At 39.9% G+C, this 19,670-nt stretch overlaps 1 protein-coding gene across 7 annotated transcripts in view; it reads right to left on the minus strand.

Annotated features, from left to right (window-relative positions):
• Window positions 1-1,947: 1,947 nt before the first annotated feature.
• The window catches only part of smtnb (smoothelin b), an 84,537-nt gene continuing 66,814 nt past the window's right edge, over window positions 1,948-19,670 (minus strand). For 3 of the 7 annotated variants that reach the window (XM_062051389.1, XM_062051388.1, XM_062051393.1), the window contains 10 exons: window positions 12,197-12,382; window positions 11,884-11,959; window positions 11,685-11,717; window positions 10,214-10,393; window positions 10,033-10,095; window positions 9,880-9,949; window positions 8,216-8,386; window positions 8,006-8,132; window positions 7,722-7,873; window positions 1,948-2,764 (listed from right to left, as the gene is read on the minus strand). In XM_062051389.1, coding sequence (XP_061907373.1) covers window positions 2,611-2,764; window positions 7,722-7,873; window positions 8,006-8,132; window positions 8,216-8,386; window positions 9,880-9,949; window positions 10,033-10,095; window positions 10,214-10,393; window positions 11,685-11,717; window positions 11,884-11,959; window positions 12,197-12,382 — 1,212 coding nt within the window. In that variant the 3' untranslated portion in view covers window positions 1,948-2,610. Of the gene's footprint in view, window positions 2,835-4,013; window positions 4,193-7,721; window positions 7,874-8,005; window positions 8,133-8,215; window positions 8,387-9,879; window positions 9,950-10,032; window positions 10,096-10,213; window positions 10,394-11,684; window positions 11,718-11,883; window positions 11,960-12,196; window positions 12,383-19,670 lie in introns of all 7 variants that reach the window. The other 4 variants (XM_062051390.1, XM_062051391.1, XM_062051394.1 and 1 more) reach the window with 4 other exon arrangements.

The following is a 19,670-nucleotide window of genomic DNA, read 5'->3' on the forward strand; positions in this document are numbered from 1 at the left end:
CAGTTTTATGATCGCTCAGCACTAAAAATACGTTACACACATACAGTTGTTGACAAGATACACTGTACATTATATACCTCAGCTAACTAAACTATGGAAATGTATAATATAATTCATATAACAATACAGTCTCACTGCACAGCAGGCCAGCAGTTAGCCGAGTCATTGCGCACAATCCATGTTGAGGCACAACGCAGTGACGTGCCTCAACTGGCTGCTGATCACCGCACCGTCTGTTCTCTGTATTTGAACGGCAAATGTGAAAATAAAAATAAAAATAATCTAAAACTGGTGAAGTTACATGGAAAATAACTTTAGTATAATTACTGGATACATATAACAATTTAATTATTTTTTTTTCTTTTTTCTTTCCATGATGGCAGGTGAGGCCATGCCGTGCCTCCCCTGCCTCTAGTGACGGCACGCCACTGCCAGAATCCCATGCAGCCCTAACTCTTCCGGTATACATTATACACCCCACCAAATCCCCCCACACATCAACCCCCCCTCTCTGTGCGTTGGTTGAGCGGAAGAGTTAGGGCTGCAAGGGATTCTGGGTATTGGTACCGTCAGTGTAAGATATGTGGCTGCTGAGGTAGTACGCCTTGCTGTCACTTACATGAGCAAACTGAAACTGCATTCTACATGTGGTCAAGCAGGTACACTTGTTGGGCAGGCTGTAGAGGGCGCCAAAAGCAGTGTCATCACGCCCTGATATTCGGGAGTCTCCCAGGAAAAATGAGAGGGTTGGCAAGTATGACGCTATCAAGCGCCATTCATTCAAAACTCGCGGGCCGCACTAACATCAAATTTCCACATTAAAGTGCGTGCCGGTGCGTGTGTCGTAGACCCCTGGGTAACATAGCACAAAGCATTTAAACTTTGTATGCGGTGTTTTTCGTTTTAATTTTTTTTTTGTGGCTCCCATTATTTTCATTAATTTGTGAAACTTGCCAAAATGGCTCTTCGAGTGGTAAAGGTTGCCGACCCCTGGGCTAGCTGTATGTACATATTGCATCATATACCTCATTTGTAGGTATATTTGAGCTCATTTAATATCCTTTACTTGTATCCTCTTTTTATATAATTTAGTTTTGCATGTCTGACACATTATCTGTATGTAATATTAACTGCATTTCTGATAGTTGTTTGTGTGCCATGTTGTTCCAGACCACAGCAAACATTACCTAGCTCGTCAAAGATTGTAATAAACCTATTAAAAGAAGACAGCCTGCCGTTTCCTTTAACTTGGACACACACATCGATATCGTTGGCCATTAAAAGCCAGTATTTTCCAGGAGTTATCTCACCTTCTGAGTAGCTTCTGATTTACTAATGGCTTCTAATGTAGTAAAACTGTGTAGAATAAATATTACATTTCAACATTTCTGTCAAATAAGATTTGCTTCAGCCTGCGACACAGTCATTTTGATAGTAGGCTATTATAGCTAATATAGACACTTACGTCATGTGTTGCCTTCATTATAACACTTATATATGGCTTTTAATTTTTCGCAGCTCCAGACATTACTTTTTTGGTCCAATATGGCTCTTTTAATATTTTGGGTTGCCGACCCCATTTTAACACAAACAATTGCTTTACTTCAGGAATCTGACTTAAAATGCTTTCACAATGGGACACTTTTTTGAGCAGCTTTGCCATTTTAGGTTAATTTTAGTTACAGCAACGACAAAACACTGTCCCTCAGCGGTGTTAAGGTTCAGGGCACTTTGATAATTTTTATAAAGCAAAGTGTCAAAAAACAAAAACAAACATCCACGACAAAGAAAAGTGTTTCTCTGCTTTAATGACGTCACATTGAACTGTGGTGACCAGAAACATGAAATCCGTGTTTTGAGATTTTATGTACAAGCACTTCATGCTTTGTGGAAGGTTTTGGACTCATTCTCCAAAACTGTCACAAATACAGTGAATACAAATATATCTTCTTTTTTTTTTTTACCCAAATCATACGTGAATCATCTTTTCAAAAAAATGTACACATGAAAATATTAATAGTTAAGAGGAAAAAAAAGCTTCATGTTGTAAAAGACAACATGTATTCTGTTCAGTCAGGAGTTGGATTGCTTTCAAGCAGAAGTAAAAACTTTGTTTGTCAAGTCCGCTCAATAATAAAAGTGTGCAATGACAAAGATGGTCATGTCCACGTACTTTGACGGTACAAAAGAGTATTTTCAGTAGCACTGAGTTTACACCGATATGGATCTATAGATATGAATATTCTGTATAAAACAACCCAGTGTGAATGAGTTCAAAATAAAATGCTGACAGTGAAATAACTTAAAATGTAAATAAGTTGACCAGAGTTGGGTCAAAAATGTAAAAGTACCTAAATGGGAACCCAATAATGACTTATTGTGTAGCGGGACTGATGACCGCCACAGGAAAATGAACGCATAAATAATTTAACAAGTGGTGTAAAATGAATTGAAAACACAAAAAGGGTGAACGTGCTAAAAAGGTTCAGCTTAAAAATGGGAGCTTCTCTCGTTGGAAAACATGATTGTGATTGAGGCGGACACATTCTCTCTCTCACACACACACCACCCGCCTGCCTCGTCTGTCCGTCATGTGACCCCGCCCGCAGGTCAGAGGTCAGAGGGCCGCCCCATGGCCATCTCGTGTCGGCGCAGGTGGTTGACCAGAGACTGCACGTAGGTGAAGACGCATTTGGAGTCGGGCTTCTTTCCCATGATCATCATGTCCTCCACTTCCAGCAGGGGCATGCAGTCGGCGTACGTCCTGAGGGGGAAGGCGGTTCAGAGACAGGCCATGTGAGACGTTCAATGACCCGACAAAATCTGCCATTAAACTAAAAAAAAAAAAAAAAAAAAAAAAAAAGTACACGCTTTAAACATCTCTTTCAGCACAGTTTGGCAGGTTTCTCCTCTAATGGCTTTAAATTCTAAGGACACTTTACTAGTCGTAGGACATTAATGTGGTTGTATTATACCGGAGGGATGACACCTCATTTATTTTACTTTGATGCAATGCAGCTCTGCAGCAGTATCAACTCTTTGGGATTCTTGTGTCAAGTGTGCATTATAAGATTTGTATAGGGATGTGAATCTTACAACTCAGAAATCCATTGCATTCAGAATCGAGTCGTGATTCAAACTGATCATTGCAATACATTGGTCATAAAAATTATAATTATTTCAAAACATGTTAAAAAAGCTCCTCCTTTAAAAAAAAAGTAAATTATTCTTTAATATGAATAAATAAGAAACACGATTTGGATGTGAATCTATTTTTTAAGAACCCCTAATTATTAATGCAGGCTATTTTCCGGTCTAAGCCACAATCAAGTTATCAACCAAACCCTCCTCATCCCACCCCTCCGGATTGTAAATAATGTAAATAATTCAATGTATATACTGATGATTAACTTGTGTGATGACTGTATTATGATGATAGTATATATTTGTACCATGAATTGATTACGTGGACCCCGACTTAAACAAGTTGAAAAACTTATTGGGGTGTTACCATTTAGTGGTCAATTGTATGGAATATGTACTGTACTGTGCAATCTACTAATAAAAGTTTCAATCAATCAATCAAAGTCATTCAAAAACGTGGGTGTAATGCACAAGGTGACCACCGGATGGCAGTATGTGCACATACAGCAACTTCCCCCAGGTTTCTCCACAAAGCATCAGCAATACTACCATAATAGCAAAGACATCCTGTCTGCCCTCCTTCATGTGAGGATAAAACGTCAACATCATAAAAGCTATTTTAGGAAGTGCAGGCATGTCATTCTTTTCTGGATAAATACATCTTTAAAAGGGTTTAAAAGCCTTTCTGCATAAACATTTGGTTAAAAGGAGCCAAACTGTTTTGTCTGTTGGGAACACAGATACTTATAAAAGGATTCCAGTGCAAAGTCTGGATAATATGCACAAAGGCACGTAAACATACCATGTTGTAACCTTTACATTTAGCTTAGCATGCTACACAGTCCACAAGAAGCTTTTCCCTCTCTCACCATGGGGCCACTTTTAGCCTGGCGTGCAACCTTAGGAGGAGTTTTTGGTTTTAACCAGGCCTTTGGTCACCAGGCCCCTGTAGAACTCCTGCAGGTACGTGTACACACACTTCCAATCGGGCTCGCGCATCTTCACCATGTCATCCACGTCCAGCAGCTGAGGACAGTCCACTAGCTTCCTGCTCCCGGCAAAGGCGGACGCAGACAGGGAGGAGGAACCAAAACGGTAGGAGAGAGAGAACGAAAGAAAGAGAGAGAGAGAGAGAGAAAGGAGAAAAGAGGACGACAACAGGTGGGAGAGACATGATGCAGTGAGCAGCCATGATGAAGAATCAGTGTGAAGAGACAGCAGAGAGAGAGAGACAAACAGAAACATTAACATTCTCTGTGTTCACACAAACAGTGTTGACATGCTGCATAAATATCATGATACACAACAGTGTGTGGCATACACAAACATACACAACACAAAACAAAATGTCTTAATGAGCCGCAGTCCATGCTCATTTAGCCTTTTTGTTTCTTTAAGACAACGCAACGGCGTGACAATAAATAACTGAATAAAAGGCGGTGATGACAGCACACTGGTCAACGCATATTGAACAATAATGGTGCATAACGAACAATAATGGTGCATAACGAACAATAATGGTGCATACTGAACAATAATGGTGCATAACGAACAATAATGGTGCATAACGAACAATAATGGTGCGTAATGAACAATAATGGCGCATAGTGTGTACAATGTATGGTGCATAGTGTACAATGTATGGTGCACACTGTACAATGTATGGTGCACACTGTGTACAATGTATGGTGTACACTGTGTACAATGTATGGTGCACACTGTGTACAATGTATGGTGCACACTGTGTACAATGTATGGTGCACACTGTGTACAATGTATGGTGCACAGTGTGTACAAAATATGGTGCACAGTGTGTACAATGTATGGTGCACAGTGTGTACAATGTATGGTGCACAGTGTGTACAATGTATGGTGCACAGTGTGTACAATGTATGGTGTACACTGTGTACAATGTATGGTGCACAGTGTGTACAATGTATGGTGCACACTGTGTACAATGTATGGTGCACAGTGTGTACAAAATATGGTGCACAGTGTGTACAATGTGTGGTGCACACTGTGTACAATGTATGGTGCACACTGTGTACAATGTATGGTGCACACTGTGTACAATGTATGGTGCACACTGTGTACAATGTATGGTGCACAGTGTGTACAAAATATGGTGCACAGTGTGTACAATGTGTGGTGCACACTGTGTACAATGTATGGTGCACACTGTGTACAATGTATGGTGCATAGTGTACAATGTATGGTGCATAGTGTACAATGTATGGTGCACAGTGTGTACAATGTATGGTGCACAGTGTACAATGTATGGTGCATAGTGTACAATGTATGGTGCATAGTGTACAATGTATGGTGCATAGTGTACAATGTATGGTGCACAGTGTGTACAATGTATGGTGCATAGTGTACAATGTATGGTGCATAGTGTACAATGTATGGTGCACAGTGTGTACAATGTATGGTGCATAGTGTACAATGTATGGTGCACAGTGTGTACAATGTATGGTGCATAGTGTACAATGTATGGTGCATACAGTGTAATTCATGGTGTATATGGCGCAATGTACAAGACAATGTGTGTGCACTGCCGGTGGGTTTGCGAATGTAGATGTGCAACACAAACACACACGTGGTGACTGTGGTTGGGTGATGAGGACCTCAATCATGAACCGGCGTGCACGTGAGCCCACTGGCCTCATGGTGCATAATGTTGTGACACGACAGACAGAAGACATAAAAAGGAGAGAAATTAGAAGAGGAGACAATGTCGTAAAGTTCAGGGGAGGGTTGGACCTCTTTTTTGACCTGGTTGTTGGTTGAGTGATGAGATAGTTGGAGACATGGCTGGTACTTGTAGCACAAAACAGATGGCGAGGAGTTTTAGCGGTCATAATTACTATTATGAGTGATAAATTCACTTGTAGACAAGGAACGTTGACATTAAATGCATCTGAGTGTAAATGTTACACTTTTTTTGCACCAAATATTTTTTGAAAATATTTAAAACAATGTTTTATTCCTCTTTCATGTCATACAGTAATACCTCAACTTACAAGTAATTGGTCAGATGACAGAGCTCTTAACTCAAAACACTTGTATCTCAAATCAACGTCTCCCATTGCAATTAATTGAAATCAATTTAATTGGTAATTGGTCCCCCCTAAAAGAACACAATTTTAACATGTAACATAACTTTTAAAAATAAAAACTTTTGGACAATACATTTTGTACAAAAACAATACAATATAATGTACCACAAACAGTTACAGTAGTTTTATGAAGTAATGTAACATTAATATACAATACTTACCGAGCACTGTCCTTCACACTCACTTTCTTCCTTCCCATGGTTGGAAAGCAAAGTTATGTCCATCTCTAGCTATAAGCTAATGCTAGCGAGTAAGATCAGATTTTTTTGGACGGATCTTACGGAGTTCACTGTGACATTTGCTACGTCGACTAATGGCAGGGATGCTTGTAACTCAAATGTTTGCTTGTAACTGAAACCATAACAATTAGGTGAGAGACAGCTCTTATCTCAAAACACTCTTTGGTTGAGGTACCATTGTATACATATTTTTTAATATATGCATTTTAAAAAAATTTCCAAAAATAAGTAATTGTTTAAAATGCAGATTGTATAACGTTCTCCCATAAATTAAAACTTACATGCAAATTAAAAATTATTACAATGTCATTATTCTGCTGGGTTTTAGGGTAGTCTATTTTCAGTTATATAACAATTATATACTTACTGTGCTATTTTTCCTTTTCAAAATGTGTAATTGTTAGGGATGTCCGATAATGGCTTTTTTGCCGATATCCGATATTGTCCAACTCTTAATTACCGATACCGATATATAGTCGTGGAATGAACACATTATTATGCCTAATTTGGACAACCAGGTATGGTGAAGATAAGGTCCTTCTTAAAAAAAAATCATAAAATAAAATAAGAAATAAATTAAAAACATTTTCTTGAATAAAAAAGAAAGTAAAACAATATAAAAACAGTTACATAGAAACTAGTAATTAATGAAAATGAGTAAAATTAACTGTTAAAGGTCAGTACTATTAGTGGACCAGCAGCACGCACAATCATGTGTGCTTACGGACTGTATCCCTTGCAGACTGTATTGATATATTGATATATAATGTAGGAACCAGAATATTAATAACAGAAAGAAACAACCCTTTTGTGTGAAAGAGTGTGAATGAGTGTAAATGGGGGAGGGAGGTTTTTAGGGTTGGTGCACTAATTGTAAGTGTATCTTGTGTTTATGTTGATTTAAAATAAATAAATAAATAAAATAAACGATACCGATAATAAAAAAACCCCGATAATTTCCGATATTACATTTTAAAAGCATTTATCGGCCGATAATATCGGCAGGCCGATATTATCGGACATCTCTAGTAATTGTGTATTAAGTTAAGTTAAAGTACCCATGATTGTCACACGTATGTTGCTTATCTTACGTATAAGCAGATAAGGTAAATGTGTTGCTTGACTTCTTGATTTTTCCGAGTGTTTTGCATACATTTTGAAAAATGTGAAAAGTTTTGAACTTTGCACAAGTATTTCGCTGCCACGTGTTTGGACTCACTCTGCATTGTTGAAGGCCACCTCAAAGTTTTGCCTGCGGTTGCTGGGGCTCAGGGAGCTGTAGTCGAAGGCCTCTGGGAAGAAATTGTGCACCAAGGCGCAGAACGCCATGCCGTCGCTCCAGCTGGATGAAAAGTTTTGTATATCCACGTGCTGATTGGGGATGGAAAAGAGCGAGTTAAGTGATGGAAACATTCCCCGGGTAGGAAGATAATATCTCAGACTAGAGTGCATTAGCAGCTCGACTTTTACTGGCTGTCACGAAAGAAGAGTGGCGAGGTGCACCTCATATGAGCGAGTTTTGGCGCGGCACCAGTCGAGCAGCATCTGCTTGATGGAGTTTGCGTTGGGTACGCCGAAGCTGGTGGAACGCTGAACTCTGTTTACTTTGGAGACCACTTGGTTTACCGGGCTAAAAAAAAGATACAGTTTGTGTCAATATTTTAATGCACCGTCTCTTTCTTTGGTAGTCCTCATTCAAGTGTTGATCCTCACCCGCCTCCCTCCTTTTCCAGCTTCTCTATCATGGCTTTGCGAGCCTGCATGGCTGAGGTCTTGGGCAACGTCTGAGCTCTCATCAGCTCCTTGCGCCTCTCAGCCTGCCTTCGCTCCACTGCGGCCAGGCCGCCGCTGCGAGACGTTGATTCATCCTCACGATCAAACACACTGAAGCAATCGCAAAGACAGACAGCTTTATCGGTAAAAAGGCACATGGCTTGTGAATTGAGTTTACCTATAAATGCATTATTAGGCAACAGGTATCGATGGGAATCGGGTCTTATATTCTGATTCTCCCGGACCGTTCAAAGTTTTTTAAACGTTGATTCCTATTTCTGATGCTCAGTACGCTAGCAGCTAACTATGTATCTGCATTTACCGCGTGGAGCCGCTCCCCTAAGTCAATAATTATCCAATGTGGAAAGTAAACCACATTCTTATAAGTATTATTATAAATTGAGGACTATAAGAAGAGGTTAAACATGTTACAGTAAAAGCTATAAAGCAACTGTTAGTGTGTCAGTATTGTCAGAGATCGATCCATGAATTGATAGCCCTGATACCAGGGGTAGTATCAGTATTTGATTGATAATACATTGATATTTTCCTCTTCCCAACATTTTTAGTAATGTTTATACATAGACTCAGGGAATAATTTCTTGGACACAGGACTTAGAAAGGTAAAAAACAAAAGTATTTAAATTAAAAATAGATGGTAGGTTTTGCTTTTGTTTAGTTATTGTGTACTACTGACTTTGTTTTGTCCAAACAATTGTATGTAATAAAAGAAAATAAGGTACTAGTTTAAATATTGTATTAATATTGTTACACTTTCAATGTTCTTCATCATTAGGACTGCACCTATCGATTATTTTAGTATTTGAGTAATCTATTGATTGGTTTGTTTGATTAATCAAGTAATTGGATAAAACAAACTTTATAGCCTCAATGTGTAGTTTAGGTATGTCTGCTCTCATGTGCACTCTTATTGCAGCAGCCGTGCAAAAACTATGTCCATTTATTTAAAGTTGCGAGCACTCCATACTGTCCAGAATGTGTACATTTTTATTAGCTACACTCATTAAATGATTAATCAAAGCAACAAAATACAAAGCTTTTTTCTAATCAAATTAATTGTTGTGGCCCTAAAAAAAATGTTTTTTCTTTTTATAGATCGGAACACTTTTTCTTTACCACAAACATGGTCTGTAGGTTTTTTTCCCAATATTTAAAAAAATAAAATGAAACTTTTGTGAAAGTGTGCACCTGTTCGAAGAAGCTTCATACATTTATTTTCAAGTTCCAAGTATTGGTATTTATATACTGCTTGAAAATAGTTCAGTGACAAATTCATAGTACATTTTCGACCCTGCCTCTTCAAACAATCGGAATCGAAACGAGGAACCGGAACGGGAATTATCCAGATTCCAACGATGCCCAACTCTATGCATGATTATAAACAATTAGTGTAAATGTTTATGATATTGTCCATGTGCCATAAATGTTCCGCAACACAAACAATCACGGTGTAATATTAAGGTCAGCTCAGATGCAACTGATTTCATCACGGGGGAAAACCGTAAGTACAAGCGCACAATTAGAACATGATCCAAATAAAACTTGGACCAGCGTTTATGTGATGGACTAGGACGCTTACTCACCTGCCGACTTTTTTGCTTGTATTGGAGGAGGAAGACGAGAAGCTGTACGATTTTGACTGAACTGTTCCTCCTGAAATGCAGAGAACCGTTGTAAAAACAAAACCAGCAGATATAACTTAAGAATAGAACCGTAACTTTAATAGGATGACTCACTGTCTGTTTTCTGCAAATAACTTGCTTCTACCACGGTGCTGCGAGTTGATCTGTTGCCATCATCTGATCAAACACATTTGATAGTTGACACTTGAGCATTTTAGTTGCCGTTCACTGCCGACTTACAGCATGGGTGTTTTTAAGAGGGAAAAAAGTGAAGTGAAATTTTTAAAAAAAGTACCGGACTGTGCAAAGCGGTCTGTTTTGGTGACATGGCTGAGGGTGGAACCGTCTGCTGACTTCTCCACTTTTCTCATCACCACCTCTCCTGCTCCGACACCGGCACGATTTTTGTGCGTACGCTCGTCTCTCTGCTGACGAAGCTCCTGCAGACGAGTCTCCCGCTCTCTTTCTCTCTGGTCTGGAGACAATAGACAGATCGTTAGGTGGAGCAGAGGTGGGATATTGGGAGGGGAGAAGAGATGAAGTCAGTGGAAAAAAGAGAGGGGAGGGGGATGATACTTTTGAAATATCCCTTCTACTTGCACAAAAATGGATACAAAAACAAGGCTTCTGAGGATTCAATGATCCTTTTAGGATTACTGCATATATACCAGGCAGCAATAACATTATTAGCACTTGCATGACTGAATGAGATCCAAACAAATGGTGCATTAATGTCAGAGGTATTCATTTAACATTATGATTCGGATTATGGATGTGGTTGTTTTTTTCCCCCCAAGTGTACAAATGAAATTTTGGTAACTGCATTCAAATTCCTGAGCGTCATACTGTAATGTTGGGTGGCATGACAGCTTGTGGATAATGTGCGAAGACAAACAGTGACCACACAATAATTTTCAGGACTAACTCTGCCAAATTCAGAGAGGTCCTCTCCACGTTATTTAAAACCCAACAGCTATTACACTTCTGTGTGTTTGGATTAGCATTCATCTATCATGCCCTTTCTCTTTTGCAACAGTGCAGTAGACATTTCATTTAAAGGGGACCTATGATGAATTTCGTCTTTTCTGTCTTATTAATGTTGTTACAATTTTGGATACACGTGTTAAACAATGCCAAAGCATCACATCATAAGGTTCATGCATTTTGCCGTGAGTTTGCACACAGTTTTGGATGCCTCGGCTCACAAGGTTTTGCAGTCTGGCTACTTTGTGACATCACAACGAGGTGGCCGTCCTTATTTGGACATTAAGTCAAGCTCTCAGCCAGAGGAGGAGGGGCGTAATAACACTGATGTGCGACATACAGTGACATAAATGCTGTTAAAAGTAGATTTTTTATGCAGTCTGAATTGATCGGTAAGTATGCAGGTGTACCTAATGTTGTGACAGGCTGAATCTATATGACTTTTGTTTATACATTTACAAATGTTGTGACCGAGTGAATCTACATAATGTTTATTTATACATTTTTATAGAGGTTTTTTTTCTCGACCATGTCTGGGAAAAAAATAGCAATGACGACTCCAAGATAGATATTAAACAGTGTACATTTGCAAAAGATACTTTTATATGATACTTTGGACTTTTGTGGTGTGGTTTCATTTGCAATCTGGTAACGCCTCCAGAATTTTAACATCTTGCAGACAGATACTAACAACACTGTGATGGTGCTGGTGCAAACACACACAAAATAGACGATGCAGGCATTTCAGGTGCAAAACAACACTGCAAACCAACCTGTCCTACCTATTTCCTCTTGAGTACATCCAAGCATGGCCTCTGGGAGTAGAATGGATAGACATATTTTGGAAATTACCTATGAGCTTTTTTTTCCCCCCACGTCACCCCTTTTCACGCTGGTGAGTCAGGGTTGTAACAACTTGCTAAATACTTTTTTGCATCTCATTGTAAGACAGATGGAATAGATTTGTTATTCTTTTGTTACCTCTCTTTTTTTTGCGGAGGTCTCTCATGGCTGCACGGATCATTTTCCTCTCCTCAAAATCTTTGCACTCATCAAGCTGTTCGGAAGTAATCAACATAGAAAACAATGAGGTCATTGCAGACAAAAAGGTGGTCACAGCTGTTTATGCACATTGCTCTGATGATAATGTGCCATCACACAGCGACGACAAGCTGTGAAACCTCCAAATATAACCAAGCTGACAAGATTTACTGCACTATATAAACTCTCTGCATGCATTTGTCACCAAGTGGATCTCTAAATCATCCCGAATCATAACTTTGGTGTGAAGTACCATTTTATCAAGGAGCTCTTCATCCTCGATGGCAGTCAGCTCATCAGCGGTCAGATTTCCTGGACACTCCTCAGCCTTGGTCTGGACGGTGGAACCGTTTGGGATGGTGGGGATGTGACATGCCACCTGGACTGAAGGGCCGGAAGAAAACACCAACTCAGAGGCGGCGACAGGCTCTGTCTCCATCTGTACAAAAACACACAACACGGACGATAAGAACACATCAAGATTAGCGTGAGACCGTGACCATAGTTGGATACAGCGAGAACATCCGACTGTATGCTGGCCCTCAGATTATCAAGTTTTATGATTAGAAGATCAGAATGTTAAGAAAAAAAACAATGTTTGTTGACATTTAGAAAGCAATAGGCTCAAAGGGGATTTAGGTATGGCACCATAATAGGCCCGAGTCAGTGAAGTAGGTTGCAAAGCCCACATCTTTTCCCTCTTTCTGATAATCTCTTCTCGGACAAAGACTGCCCACTCCCCATAACTCATTATTTCATACACTACCTCCCCCGCCAAGACATGCCAGAAAGAGTGACCGCAAGCACATGAGAGTAACTTGTTCATCAAGCGTGACCGTCAAAGCGGGTGGCTAAATGAGACTGTGCTGCCGGGAACCCACAGTTTACATGACACTATTAGTGGATAGTAGACATAAAGATTCAAAGCCATTCCGGAAAGTACACCAAAAACAACTGCAGTAAAAATTAAGAGGAAGAAAGAACTGTATGTCCACCACAGACAATTGACACTGCTGTAGCTAAATTGGGGCTCTAAAATAACCTGTGTGGCTCTGCATTAATAGCAACAAAAATAAATTAAAGCTGTGCATTGCTCTGATGCTATAATATAAAAGTTCCCGCTGCATCATTTTATGTGGCCTGCAAAAACCTAAAAATGTGTGTCATTAAGGAATTTTGTCATATTTGCTCAGTGTTTTTTGTCATTGAATCCCTTTTTAAAATCAATTCTATAATAGCTGAACAATAGCTTGTAGGGCTGTAACGGTATTGTATATAACACAGTATTACGGTTTCAAAGTATTCACAATAATGCCATGATGGGTGATGGTATCAAACGAAAACTTGAGTGTTTTTTTTTCTGGCGCTGTAGCGTTGGTCGGGTCTGAAAATAAACTACATCTTCCAGAATCCCCTGCACAGCGTGTTTTACATTGTCACTTTAAAAGACAACTGTACGTTACTTGTTTTTAAATATTTGCTTGAAACAGTATATGTTCTGAAAATGTATGTTTGTAGTAATAAATATGATTACAACATTTGAGCATTAGACTATTAGAGCAAGTGTGTTTATCCTAAACATTCCTGCCACTTCATTTTACACCTTTCGGCATCTTTTTTTGGGGGGGGACATACCACAATAATATCATACCGTGGCCTTAATACTGTGATAATATCGTACCGCAAGATTTTGATATTGTTACATCCCTAATAGCTTGTCACATTGACTTCTGATTACAAAGCAATTTTTTAATCATTTTATTGTAGTGGTGTAATGATTGATTGATGTATCGATAGATGGATTTATATTCCTGAATTTCAAGCAGATCGATCTGTGCTCAGCAAGTTTGTCTTCCGGAAGATAAATATCGATCAAACATAGTTTTAAAAGAAAATCGATCATATTTTTCGATACTAAAAAAAGGAAAACATTGGATTTAAGAACGGCAGACTTCATATGAAGTTTAGCACTTTTGAGAATAAGCCATGTAATGTTAAGTCTTTTTGCCCGCCACAATTTGCGGTCATAATTATTATAAATATAGTAAGAAACACCAAAGGCTTCCTTATTGTCTGTTTTGTTGTCCACACAACTGCAGACATTCTGTGTATGCAAGTGTTTGTCCACCTAAAGATTCATTTATATTTTAACTCAATTAACCCCCTGCACGGTAAGAGCATTTGTAAACTGTTGAGTGCGACCTACGGAATAGTGTTTTTGTTGGTAAATGAGACGATTAGAGATCATCATCACACTTCAACATCTTTGTCATGTAAATTCTAGCTCTTTGTTAGGCCAGCATTGCAAATAAAAATGTTAATTGTCTTGCCCTTGATAAATAAAGCTTTAATAAATATATAGACACATGTAAATTAGAAAGTGAGGACTTTAGTGTGTTGCTAAGTGTTTACATACTACATCACCCAATAGACATAGCGCTATAGACAGGAACCAGAAGTAGGTTGGCGCTACGCAGGAGGGCAACAATTGTGCTGATGGAGCAACGAAAAGTTAATATTTTGTTGCACATTTCTTTTCCTACTTTGTCTACACAAGAAACAAACATACGTTTTAACTAGACAGTTGACGCGTGCCTTTGAGCATCAATGAGAATTAAGATTTTTACAATTTCGATTTAATTTTTGATTCTGCTAAACGATTCGGTTCTTTATTGGTTCTTTTATCGATTCTCTTTTGGATAAAAAGATAGACAAGTTGATTAGCGTTAACTTTATTTAGTTTAGAAGAAGCAACCGTGCCAGAAACTTGAGGGTTCCATGTTCGCTACCCGCCTCTTTGCCATCCAAATCACTGCCATTGTGTCCTTGGGCAAAGACACTTCACCCTTGTCCCCAGTAACGTTCACACTGGTGATAGGTGGTGGTCGGAGAGGCCGTAGGAGCAAATTGGCAGCCACACTTCGGTCAGAAAGTTGCAGCTGTGGCTACAAATGTAGCTTACCACCACCTAGTGTGAAAGTGGAGTGAATGAATGATGGGTTCTCACACGGCGTGGCGAAGTTGGTAGAGTGGCTGAGCCAGCAATCGGAGGGTTGCTGGTTACTGGGGTTCAATCCCCACCTTCTACCATCCTAGTCATGTCCGTTGTGTCCTTGGGCAAGACACTTCACCCTTGCTCCTGATGGCTGCTGGTTAGCGCCTTGCATGGCAGCTCCCGCCATCAGTGTGTGAATGTGTGTGTGAATGGGTGAATGTGGAAATACTGTCAAAGCGCTTTGAGTACCTTGAAGGTAGAAAAGCGCTATACAAGTATAACCCATTTATCATTTATCATTCTCTGTGAGTGCTTTGAGTAATCAATAGAAAAGCACTATATAAATCTAATCAATTGTTATTATTATTAAGAGGCCGACAACCTCCATTGAGTGCCAGGGTTTATTTTTTAAATAACTATAATATAATACAATTTAGTCTACTGTAGAAATTAAAATATTACATAAAAATATAATTTTTAAAATATTATATGAGCTGACCACTCAAAAGTAAAACTGTCAGTGACAATACAAGCAAGTCAAGTCCAATAAAACTGCGCCTTGTGCAACTCTGCAACTATCATCTATACACAATTACCATTATTATGCAGAAAAATAAGCAGGAAGGATATGATATTTCACGGTGTCTTTGCTGTGGAGATCAATTCTCAGGCAGGGAAGAGGGGCGCAGCCTGCTAGTCAGACACTGTTTTGTCATGATTTGCATGTCAATAATTTAATGTGTGCAGTTAATAATATCACCTTTTACTATGAGGTGCTTAACATGACAGACAGGGTTAGTAAATTAATTCTCTGCAGTATTAACAGCAGACGACATGCTGAGATTGCTGCTGTTGCGATTGGCTGAATATGTGTGAATTGGCACAATCGCGACATCGTGAATTCCTGGAGACTGCTTTTAATTTTTGTAATTTGCAAACTGCAACAATTAAAGATTGTGTTTTTATAAAGTTAAGTGCACTCATACATCCACTTAATTTGAAGAGGATTTTTTATTTTTGTTTATTTTTTAAGCCTAATCATTGTGGGAAGCATCTAAGACAATGCAAAGTACCACAGTCTAGTTGTTTGTAGACTTGTTTTGGGAGGAAACGCCCTAGGCGTCTACCAAAATATGTTCAGTGACCATGAATCCTAAACAAAACACCTAGTGCATTTTTCACATGGTGGAGAAAGCCTGTGGAGGATTGCAGACTGTAGCTGTGACCTTTGTGCTTATGCCGCAATCAAGTCCAGGTCCAGATATAGCTCAGACAGCTGGTCCTGTACCCTTCCACCAGCACCTGACTTCTCCTCTATGAAGGCCCCAGCCTGACCAGGTTTCCCCATGGGAGGGAGAAAGTAAAGTACAGCCAGTGTTTAATGATCACTGTTGACCACAACTTTGTGAACTTGTGGCTCAAGGGACATGCTGGACTGAGAGTCACTTGACCAACAAGGAATGTTTTGGGCTACAACACAGCCAAACAAAACCTCAGAGTCTGGCAAAGACAAAAATGTGTGAAAGTCCCAGATAGCCTTGGTCTCCAAAGTCATGTTTAAGTCAACATCCACTTTTATAGAGCAGGAAGCAGGCATCGCCTTTCAAATTAACTACTATTAGTGTGATTAGCCGAACACACCCATCATTAAGTAGATGCTGAGAGATATTAGTAATGTAGAAGTCCAAGAGCCCACTGACATCCTAGCCTTCAGTACAATGTGTCAAAAGTGAGGCAGACAATCTGACAGGCATGCTTTGTTGGGAGGAAAGTAAAAAAAAACTATGGTTTGATTAAAAACTAATTCTGGCCTTTGATAAAAGTAATATACAGTATTTTATCTACATAGGAACATAATATGTCCCAATAAAGCAATAGAATAGGAATAGGTCAGGATCAAAACCATGACAAGAGCAGTACCGTGCTGCTGTTCCATGAAATGTTTCCCATCAGAGCAGGAGCAGAGAGGGAGCGGCAGGACGCAAAGGTCGGCGGGTGAGAGACTGTTGCCGACTCGTTTTCGGAAGTCGGTGTTGTGTTTGTCCGTTTTGAAGCAGAGTCTGAGTATTGTGAGCAAGATTTGTTTGTCTGGAGTTTAACTGATGGATCATCCACAGTTGAAATGTGTGAGGTTGCCTCATGTGCTGTATGAAGGGTTTCATCCTGGGTTGCACAGGCAGGAGAATCACTAGGTGAAGCGTTTTCTTGAGATGGATCAGACGGTAGGTTTGAGATGACTCGTGGTAAAGAATCAGGGAGGCCCATTGCTTGGCAAAGCCCCTCCACTTGCCTCACCAATCTCTCCTGCTGAATTCTCAGCCTCAGGTTCTCCTCTTGCAGCCTGATCACAGCCTCAGTCAGGGGCACCACTTGAGCTGCTGCCTCCTCCATCTGTAAATCTACTTGCTTTCCAAATGCCTTGAGATCACAGTGGATCTCCTGAACCACACACCTTAGTGTTGATTCCAAATTCCTATCACCAAACTGCTCCTCTTCATATTCTTGCTGTGAAATGAGATCCCCGATGACCTCCTCTAGGCCGGACGTCGAACAAGCACTACCAGGGCTTTCCAGTGCCTCTGGTGCCTCTGTGGCTGGTAGGAACTCCAAGTTTACCCCAGGCATGGCCACAACAACTGGCAACAGTTTGCCCTTCAGGAAATTACAACTACTTCTTCTTTTCTGTCAAAGTCTCCAAAAAGGTCAAATAAAAACATGAATGCTTTCAGAAAAAACAGCCTAGCTCTCTTTCAGCCCTTCTCTAGAGGCCCTCAAAACAACACATGGTGTTTATACCCCCCACAAACCGCTCCTCTTTGGTGGCCAACACCTTCCTAGCCAATGAGCATGAAAGGAATCCCGTTACCAAGGCAGCATGAGTCCCATCCCCTTTTTCCAGGTGCCACAGACATGGCTCTTTATCTCTGACTAGGGCATTATTCCAATGAGCCAGTCAGCTATGGGGCAATGGTAGAAGCCTGACAGGCACAATAGTGTCAGCAATTTAAAAAACGCAGCTCTCTCTTTGTCCTTCACACCTCTATTGGAAGGCAAACCAGATTAGGATTTGGCTTTGGGCTAAAGATGGGTTATTCACACATATATTAGTCTTTCAATCCCCTGAAGATTGTTTGCATAAACTTTGCATTAGTTTTAAGATATTTGGATGATCTGGGTGAGAATGATGGACACACATTGGCATACATATAATGTAAATGCTCCTGAAAAGCAGCATCCTCTCATGAGGATATATTGAGAAACAACATATGTGCAGCCTCAAGTGCTTCTGTTTTAGTGACAAAATTGTGTCGATACAAGGCATTCAGATATATTTAATAATCAATGGAGTCCTCCACCATCTCCTTTACACATGTTAGCGCCTGTGCATTTTGTAAACCCTCAGCTGCTGTGTCTCTAAAAATAACAATGCAGCTTCCCGCAAAGTTTTAGAAAAATAGGAATGCAAATAGTCATTTTCTAGGCCAAAGATGAATAATAAAATGCAATGAGTAACAACTCTAATTAATACTCAAATTGAAGGACAAGTTAAAAGGGACCTAATATGCAAAAACAACTTTTATTGCCTGATGGTACCTGCTTTTGTGTATTTTGGATCCCCATAAGTCCTGAAAATTAAAAACAAATACAACCGTGGAGGCATTGCGGAGATATTTATAAAACAATCTTCACACTTCCTCAAAACGAGCCGTTAAGAAGTTTCTCTGTCCTGTCACGTTGTCTGACCTGAGACGTCTGCGGATATCTCCATATTTGGTGGAAATTTACCCGAAGAGCTTTGCAAACCAGTCCACCATTATAGTCCGCAATGTATTAAATAAACTCCTTTTTCTCCATCCCCTTGTGGGGCAGACTGGCTCATAAGTGCACATATATCCTCCGCTGTTGACATTCCTAATACAAAATAGCGTATAGTTCAAACCTTTATCGGTCAATAGACTCCATATAGAAGCGCTAAAAACTACAACATGGCTGGCGAGGTGAAGACGCAGAGGAAATAGAGGCACGTAAATAAGACTGCCCACAAAACGGCACATCCTACACAGACGGTAAGTAAGCGGCTTGAAGATGGTCTGTAAAACATAATTAGGCAAAATGTTGACCAAAGAACCACTGTTAAATGTTATGTAGACCACAGGGAAGTGTTCCAAATGTAGAAAAAAAATCATAATGCGCCCTGAGATCGGTAGTCATACCAAAGACTATAAAAATGGGACATTTTCATTAAACGATTCATCGAAGCAACAGAATATAAATCAAAGCTTTTTTCTAATCGAATTAATCGATCGTTGCAGCCCTAATCTAAAGTACCTGGTGTGTCTTTTGAAGTGAAATTAGCCAGGAAACACAACTGCTCAGTGGCCTAGTAGTTAAAGTGTTCGCCCTGAGATCGGTAGGTTGTGAGTTCAAACCCCGGCTGAGTCATACCAAAGACTATAAAAATGGGACCCATTACCTCCCTGCTTGGCACTCAGCATCAAGGGCTGGAATTGGGGGTTAAATCACCAAAATGATTCCCGGGCGCAGCCATTGCTGCTGCTCACTGCTCCCCTCACTTTGTGTGAGGGTGATGGGTCAAATGCCGAGGATAATCTCACCACACCTAGTGTGTGCGTGACAATCATTGGTACTTTAACTTTAACTTATTAAGGCAGCTCGGTGGAGCAGTGGTTAGCGCTCATGCCCAACAGCGAGAAGGTCATGGGTTTGATTC

The sequence above is a fragment of the Entelurus aequoreus genome, linkage group LG06 (genome assembly GCF_033978785.1).
Source record: "Entelurus aequoreus isolate RoL-2023_Sb linkage group LG06, RoL_Eaeq_v1.1, whole genome shotgun sequence".
NCBI classification, from domain to species: Eukaryota; Metazoa; Chordata; class Actinopteri; order Syngnathiformes; family Syngnathidae; genus Entelurus; species Entelurus aequoreus.